The 8222-nt window shown below is 54.6% G+C and overlaps 1 protein-coding gene across 2 annotated transcripts; it reads right to left on the reverse strand.

The window, feature by feature from the left end:
- Positions 1-364: 364 nt before the first annotated feature.
- On the reverse strand, positions 365-6384 carry ANGPTL4 (angiopoietin like 4). Of its 2 annotated transcripts, none has more exons than XM_037056585.1 (7): positions 5841-6384; positions 5516-5626; positions 5296-5413; positions 2961-3069; positions 2559-2659; positions 2189-2470; positions 365-1018 (listed from the first exon to the last, which is right to left on the reverse strand). In XM_037056585.1, the coding sequence occupies exons 1-7, from the start codon at positions 6174-6176 to the stop codon at positions 837-839; spliced, it is 1239 nt and encodes a 412-aa protein (XP_036912480.1). In that variant the 5' UTR covers positions 6177-6384; the 3' UTR covers positions 365-836. The 2 variants fall into 2 exon arrangements, with proteins under 2 accessions (XP_036912480.1, XP_036912481.1); XM_037056586.1 differs by having other exon boundaries at positions 2559-2654; positions 2956-3069.
- Between the last annotated feature and the right edge of the window lie 1838 nt (positions 6385-8222).

An 8222-nucleotide genomic window follows, 5' to 3' on the forward strand; every position in this document is an offset into this window, starting at 1 on the left:
ATGTGACTGCTAGAAAAAATAAACTTAGACACACGACTCATGCGTATCTCTATTAGGTAGTGGGGCACTGAGAGGTTGAGGATGACTTATTCGCACACATGAGTACAGTCCGGAGGGCACTCTAATTTTCTGTCTTCCCTACCTCCAGGAGGAATGAAGGAGGTATTTGTTTTATAATTTTGAAAATAAAAATGACATACTCATCATGAAATAATAAGGGAAGGAAATTGAAATGAGTTGTCAGAGGTGGTAGGAATAACCGGTGTTGTCCACAGATCAGGGGGTGTTCACCTCCATCCTGAGAATATGTTTATGTGGATTTTGAAACTGTCCACTTTTTAAAACAAACCTAGGGACAAAAAACGAAATGTTCTGAGGTTGCTTTTATTCCAAGAATTTGGTGAGCTCCACCCAGACACCACTGGCACGGGCTCATCCCACAGCACCCACACACCACAGCGTGGTAAGGGCGCCCTGGTCCCCTGGCCAGTCGACATGACTGAATCTGCATTTCAGGGCTGTTGTGGTTGCCCCTGAGTGATCCTTCTGTGTCCCCCAACTCCTCAGGTAGGCAAGTAGCAGGCCTCAGTGCCCATTGGTCCCACACTTCTGTGGCCTGTGACCTGCAGCCCTTCAGTTCCATCTTTCTCAGAGAGTATCGCCTGCGCCTCCACACTAGGAAAGGGGGCCTCTCCAGTCATAGGCTTCTTCTCTGTCCACAAGGCTCCAGATGGCCCCTGCCCAGAGCCCCTGTCCAGGCAGGGAGTGGCCACATGCTGGGCCAGAGTCAGAGTCACTCTCCTCTAGGAGCCTGGGGCCAAGCTCCAGTAAGGAGGCTAGGAGGCTGCTTCAGCCACTGTGGGCTGAATCAGCATGGTGGTGGCCTGCAGTGGGTAGTAGCGGCCCCGCCATGTCTTCCAGAAGATGCCCTTCTTACGTTGCTGCCGCTGTCGGGGGATGGAGTGGAAGTACTGGCCATTAAGGTTGGAGTGGCTGCAGGACCCAAACCACCAGCCACCTGCAGGGGTCAGAAAAAAGGGAGCATGTTTAGATAGGGTCCTTGGGTGCTGGGATGGAGATGAGGCTAGGCATCCGACTTTATATGCTTTAGAAGGGAGGACCCTGGCAGTGGTTGTCAAATTGTGTTCCGAAGAACCCCAGGTTGTGACAGAGAAGCCTGAGACTCTGGACTCCCAAGCTCAATACCACAGCTTTCACTTCTGTGACTGTGGCAAGTCATTTCTCTGGGCCTGACACATGGCAGACATTCATTAAAGACTTTCTATGATTGTCATCTGTCTCATCAATGTATATTAGATTGAACCATAAGAAATTACCATTATTCTATAATTTTTTTGACCCACCAAAAGGCAGGTTGATATGTTTCAATTCACAGGGCCTTGGCTTTGCCCTTGAATTCGAACATGACAGAATTTGTCTTCATAACTTTGCCACATGCCAGCTACCATCCTACAAGTGTCATCTCATTGAATTTTCCCAATAATCACAGGGAGGAGGCACTGTGGTTATACCCATTTTAAAGATGGGGCAACTGAGCCCTGGCTGGTGTGGCTCAGTGAATTGAGCGCAGGACTGTAAACCAGACGATCATGGTTCGATTCCCAGTCCGGGCACATGCCTGGGTTGCAGGCCAGTTCCCAGCAGAGGACACACAAGAGGCAACCATACATTGATGTTTCTCTCCCTCTCTCCTTCCCTTCCTCTCTAAAAATAAAATCTAGCCCTGGCTGGTATAGCTCAGTGGATTGAGCACGGGCCTGAGAACCAGAGGATCGCAGTTCGATTCCCAGTCAGGGCACATGCCTGGGTTGCAGGCCAGTTCCTGGCAGGGGACACATGGTACATTGTGTGTTTCCGGCAGAGGCAACCATACACTGATATTTCTCTCCCTCTCTCCTTCCCTTCCCCTCTAAAAATAAATAAATAACATTTAAAAAAAATAAAAATAAAATAAAAATAAAAATAAAATCAAAAAAAAAAAAAGGTGGGGCAACTGAACATGAGAGAGGCTAAGTCAGTTGCCAAAGGGTGCACAGCAAGTAAGGAAAAGAGCAGACCAAATGAAGCTGGGATTGAAGGAAGGGTAGGGAAGCAGAAAGGCAGGTGAGGAGGCTCCACAGGTGAGGAGGCTCCACAGGCAAGATACAGAGGGACAGAGCTTACTTACCAGAGAGGCTCTTGGCACAGTTCTTGTCCCCTTGGAGGTCATGGTCCTGGTCCCAAGTGGAGAAGGGCAGGGAGAGCCCATTGGGCGTCACAGTGGTGGCACCCAGCTTGCTGGCCACGGGTGCGGTTAGCTGTAGGCTGTAGGCAGTGTCCTCACCACCAAGCCGGACAGGGAACTGCAGTGACTCAGCATTGCCCTCCCAGTCCTGCAGCTTCACAGCCAGGTGGCTGTCACGGTCCCCCAAGATCAGATGCACCTTCTCCAGTCCCAGCCAGAACTCTCCTACAGTGGGGAAGGCCATTGGTGAGATGGGGACCCACCTCCACAGCCCCCTCTGCCCCCTGAGCCTCCAGCCACTGGAAACACTCACCTTGGGGATCTCCAAAGCCAGCCTTGTAGGCTTCCCAGGGCTGATTGAAGTCCACAGAGCCATCCTGGCGCCTCTGAATTACAGTCCACCCTCCGTCTGCCCAGATAGGTACAAAGTCACCAGAAGGACCCTTCTCACAGGGGACTCCAACTCCCCCATTTGGCTCCTAAACCCCAAGCCACCTCAAATCCAGGGAGGGCAATGTCCCCCTCATCCATCCCAGCAGGAGTGGATGGAGGTAGTCAAAGGAAGGGGTACTGTGGGCTGGCCAGCAGGCCAGAGGATCAGCCTAGGTCTCTGTCCTTAGGACCCAATAGGGAAAGAGGGAGTAGGAGTGAGGGAGTTGGGCTGCATTTGATAGAAAGACAACAGCGCCTGGTGAGCCAGCATATCCTACCCGGGGTCATCTTGCAGCTAACCAGGAAAGGCAGGGACCCCTGAGGCTGAATCTGGAATAGTCCACTTTGCCGTTCTCCCTCTTCAAACAGCTCTTGGCAGTCCCTGGGCAGCCCTACAGGACAAAGAGAGGGGCGGGGAGATTGAAGCAGAGAGCAGTCCTGAGCAGTCCCAGAAACGTGTGTGCCTAGAGTCTGGTCAGTGCGCAACAGCGGTATAAGGGAGCAATCCTTAGTTCATGACACCTCCTGAACACTTGCCTGAAGTCTTCCATGGCTTCCTCTGACCTCCCCTCAACACTGCCTGCAAGGCACTCCCGGACGGGCTCCTGTACCTATCCACTCTCCTCCCCCACTGCATGCCTCATCCTCTGGACACGCAGCCTTCCTTGTCCCCCACACCCTCCTGCCACAGGGCCTTGAGATATGCTGGTCCCTCTGCCTATGATGCTGTTCACTCATACCTTTTTCTGCCTCATTCTGAATGTCCCAGGTTATAGAAGGAACCCCTGACCCCCAGGCCAGGCCAGACCTCCAGAAAGGGCCATCAAGGACTTCCCACTCCCAACACTGGGGCCATCTGGTAATCTCTCCCTGACTCCCTCCATTGAATGAGGCCTCTGTGAGGCCAGGGACAGGGAGTGTTTTTGGCCCAGGCTGATCCTAGTCCACAGCAGTGTTTAATAAAGACTCAATGAATAAATGATGGCAAGAGCTATATCTCAGGGAGGGGAGGCAAGACCTGGACAGGCTCTGCTTTGTCTGGTGGGGGATTTGGATCAGGCTTGGGTGGGACTTGGGGAGACAGAGGTCCTGGCTGGGATCCCAGGTATCAGAGAGGGAGTTGAGTGATTGAAGGGTAAAGGAGAGAGGGAGAGAGAAAAGGAGGAGGGAGGGAGGGAGAAGGTGAGGAAGGAGGGATAGCTACAGCTAGTGGGAAGTCCCACACCCAGCCCAGCAAAAAAGTAGGGAAAAGGTCACCTGTTGGGGGTTGGGGGGGAGGCCCAGGACAAGGGGACAAGGGGTGAGTGTGTCCTAACCACTGCAGGGGTGGGGGGCCAGCCTAGAGTGACTGGAGACACTTTCTGGCCCCTGGGGCAGCTCCCCTTTCCCCTACTTTCCTCTCTTCCAATCAGGACAGGAACCCAGCCAAACCACAAATGTGGCTTCCATTAGCACCAGCTGTTTCTCTCTCCAGCTTGAACTTTCCCCTAGTTGGCCGGACTGAGCTGAAGTCTGGGAGTCCCCAAACTCCCAAGTTTCCTTCTCCAATCCCCTCCACATCCCTCAGCCTGGACCTATATCTGCTGGCCCATCCCAGAAGCCCCCATCTCAGGACAGCAGTTTGGGAGGGTGTACTGGACCCTTCCTATTAGGGGTGGCAGGGGAGCAGTGGAGTGGGGGAGCCCTCAAAACTAGAGGGCTGGAAGCCAGCAACCTGCCTGAGGGTGTGAAGGGTGGGGAATCAGAACTTTCACCCAGTTGGCTGCAGACATACAGATGCCAGGCCTGGTGGCAGGGCAGGAGGACCATAGGGAAGTCAGCTGGGTCTGGGGCCATAAACTTAGGATGGGGCAGAGACATGGGAAGCTGGGAACCTGTGTTGACATACGCAGACATGTGGTTGAAAATCTGGAGCAATCCCAAGCATACACCCCAAAAGGACCCAGAACTCCAGATGGTGGTGACAGTTAGCTCTCTGTGATAGTAGGGGTTGGGAAACAGGTGAACAGGCACTTTGGGGCCAAGAGAAGGGCCAGGGACCAGGTGTTTGGGTCAGCAGCCCTAGATTTGTCAGAGATGCAAGAGTGAATGTGTCTGACCAGGGACACGGGGGTCCCCTGCCCTTGCTCCACCTCCTAGATATACACTCCAAGCCTCAGAACCCCTCTCCCAGGTGGGCATTTGCTGTTCCCCCAATAACTCCAGACTCCCTAGCTGGCACCCTCTTGTCTACCACCGTGCCATCCTAGAAAGTTCCAACCTAGATGGAGGTGTCTCTGAGCTGCACCACCCCTTCCCCACACTTGTGCAGCTCAAGTCCCTCATGGACCCTCTTTCCCAACACCTGCTCTATTAGCGGCCAACAAGGCTTTGGGGAACACCCACTGGCCCATTGGGAAGAAGGGTGGGGTGGCTAGGGGCAGAGCTGTGGTGAGAGATGCTCCCATCAGCCCTTCATCAGAGCCCACAGAAACCAAGGTCCAGGACCTCTTTCCTTCTGAGTAAGGTGGACATGACAAGGAGGGGTACAGGAATGGTATGTGTGTATGTGTGCGTGCGTGCCTGTATGTATGTGGAGGGGAGAGCTGGCAGAGGACAGCAAAGGACTGGATACTCACTCTGCAGATGGCTTATATTGTGAGTGTGGCCAACAGGCTGGGACAACTTGGGTAGCCTGTTCCTCCTGGCAGGCTTGGCCACCCTGTGGCCCATCTGTGTCGAGGCCAGGAGACCCACCTGGGAAAGGATGGGAGGAGAGTGTTAGATATGACTGGCTCACATACAGGCCCATAGGTCAGGCTTTGACTTCCCTCCCCACCTGAGGCAAGCATCTGGCACCTGGCTCTGCAGATTCTGGATTCTCAGATTCTGCTTCTCCAGGTGCTGCTGCTGCTGGGCCACCTTCTGGAAGAGTAGCTCGATCCTGCTGTTCTGAGCCTTGAGCTGAATCTGGGAAGAATGTGAAAACCCTGATGAGGACCTGGCCTTCTGCCGCCAAGCTCTCCGTTCACCCACCCGTCTGTCCTTTCAACTTTCCATTCTCTGACGCCTGGACAGAGAGCTCAAGGTGCCCTGGATGCGCCCTCGCCCCCTTCCTTCCACACCCTTTCAGACTGGTGAGAGAGCAATAGCAGCGCAGACAGCTACCCCCGGTTGCACGTACCTGCAGGTTGCGGAGGGTATCGGGGGCGGCTTCGCCACGAGAGACTGGACCCGCGGGGACGTGCGGGGACGTGGCAGGTGCCCCCGGCTCCTCACAGGCGGCCCCGCACGCGCCCAGACGCCGCTCCAGGGCGCCCAGCTGCCCCCGGGTGCGCTCCACATGTTCGCGGAGCCCGTGGCCGAGCTGGAGGAGTCCGTGTGCCAGCACGTTCACCTCATCCCAGGATGCGAAGCGCAGCGGTGGCTCAGCCCGCGGGGGGCTGCCCTGTGCGCTCAGCAGCCCGGCGGTGGCAGCGCACAGCACCAGGGCTGCTCCGGCCGTCGGCGTACAGCGCATGCTTCTGGGTGGCCTGGGCGCGGGGATGCGGGGACTCAGAGACGGCGGCACGAGAGAGCAAGGCTGACGCGGAGTCCAGAGATGCGGGAACCGTTGAAGAGGCCCTCGCGGGTGCAGAAGCCACAAGGAGCAAGGGTCTGATACAGGCCTCGAATCCTCGGTTTGGCGTGTCCCTGAGATGCCCCTTTTTTATAAGGCGGTTGCCAGAAGGAGCGGGGCAACTTCGAAGGCGGAGCGCGGGGAGTGTCGGGGGCCGGGCATGGGGTGGAGTTCTGTGAGTTCCAGGCCGTGGAGATAACAGGATGGGTGCGGGGGTGCCCTAGAAGGGCAAAACTGTGACTCCTCCCTACCTGTCCCTGACGTGACTTCCCTGCTGACCGTAACAGACCTGATTATCAGTCTCACCGGGGGCCTTTTTCCAGCATCAGAATTCCAAGCTGCCCACCCAGCCCGGCTCTCCGCGCTCGAATGGGGAACGGGCGCTGTCTTACTCGAAGGCTGGGCTGGCGGCTGCATTCCTCGTGCCCTCCTTAAGTCCAAAGCTGGGAAGCGGTTGAGAAAGAGACGTGAGAGACAGGGCCCTGGTGCACTGAATTCCGCAGGGCCAGCGGGGAGCCCATGGTGTTTCCGGCAGAGCCTCCTAAGACCAGGCTGCTCCACCACCACCCCCGCCCCACCGGGAAACACCTCTGGGTTCCCTGGCTACTTCCTCAAAAATTAGTCATGGCGCATGTGTCTGTGGATTTATTTTACTTTATTTGGGAAGAGGCAGAGATCAACTTGTTGTTCCACTCATGCATTCATTGGCTGCTTCTTGTATGTGCCCTGACCAGGGATGAAACCACAACCTTGGCTTACCCGGACATAGCTCTAACCAACTGAGCTCCTGAGCAGAGGCAATGGCTGTGGATTCTTTAATGTCCCTCATGGCAGAGTCTGTGTCTGCTCTGGTGGCAGAGTCTGTGTCTGCTCTGTTAAGTCTCCAGCTCAGGGCCTCTCTTCCCAATGACACTCTCTGTCCCCAGGGCTTGTGTGTCTGAGTCTTGCCTGTATCAAAGTAGGAACCTCCTAACAGAAAGAGGGGATACCTGGAAGGAAGGCCAGCCCATTCATTCTGAGACTCAGGGTATGGGCAAGGTCCGGACAAAGAAAGAACTGAGTGTAGCTGTGGGACTGGACCAAGTCTATTCCACAATGGTAGGAGTTTATTCAACAAACTTTTGGTAAAGTCCTCCATCTATACCCTGTCAGGAAAGACAGGCTGGCACAGAAAAATCTGCCTGCCAGGAAGAACCCAGGGAAGGTTGGTTTCCAGCTCTGGTGAGAAAAGCAGAATTGACTCAGCAGGGCTCAGAGCCAGCTCAGCTTCCGGAATGCAACTGTGTGCCCCGGGCTGCTGCGCAGTTCGCCACTCATACATTTGGGCAGGCCAGCTGCCAGGGATGCAGACCCCAGCAGCAGTGGCAGGCAGATGCGAAGGACAGAGAGGAAAACCTCCACAAGGAGTAGACCCAGACACCATCTGCCCTAGAGCCAGCCTGTCCACCCTGAAGCCCCTGGCCTCCATCTGAGTGGGAGACATTGCTATCCCAGAGTGTGTTCTTCCCGCCCTGGCTTCCTGTGCTGAAATAATTGATCGTTTACTTTTCCAACCTGATGACTTCTTTATTATCCATTTCTCAGGGGCTTCTTCCTCGATACCAGGTTTCAGAGGCCACAAAACACAAAAGGCTCTCTCTTAGAGGCACGGGCCATGAACAAGCTACACAAGAATTTCTCCCCACCTTGGCTCAGTGGTTGAACGCCAGCCTGTGAACCAAAGGGTCGCCAGCTCGATTCCCAGTCAGGGCACAGACTGAGTTGCAAGTTTGGTCCCTTTAGTTGGGATGTGTATACAAGAGACAACTGATCGATGTTTCCCTCTCACATCAATGTTTCTCTCCCTCTCTTCCTCCCTTTTCCTCTCCCTAAAATAAATAAATAAATAAAATTTAAAAAGTATACTGTGTTCTAAAGTGATTCTGTATTCACTTAATTCTAATAACT

Source organism: Sturnira hondurensis, unplaced genomic scaffold (assembly GCF_014824575.4).
Source record: "Sturnira hondurensis isolate 20B ecotype Veracruz unplaced genomic scaffold, ASM1482457v3 Scaffold0009087, whole genome shotgun sequence".
Lineage (NCBI taxonomy): Eukaryota > Metazoa > Chordata > Mammalia > Chiroptera > Phyllostomidae > Sturnira > Sturnira hondurensis.

Excerpts from the sequence above, each read along its gene's own strand:
- ANGPTL4 (XM_037056585.1), bottom strand. The coding sequence starts at position 6,176 with ATGCGCTGTACGCCGACGGCCGGAGCAGCCCTGGTGCTGTGCGCTGCC. Across the intron at positions 3,070-5,295 it reads CAATATAAGCCATCTGCAGA|GGCTGCCCAGGGACTGCCAA; the intron begins GTGAGTATCCAG and ends TTTGTCCTGTAG. Across the intron at positions 2,471-2,558 it reads TGGCTTTGGAGATCCCCAAG|GAGAGTTCTGGCTGGGACTG; the intron begins GTGAGTGTTTCC and ends TCCCCACTGTAG.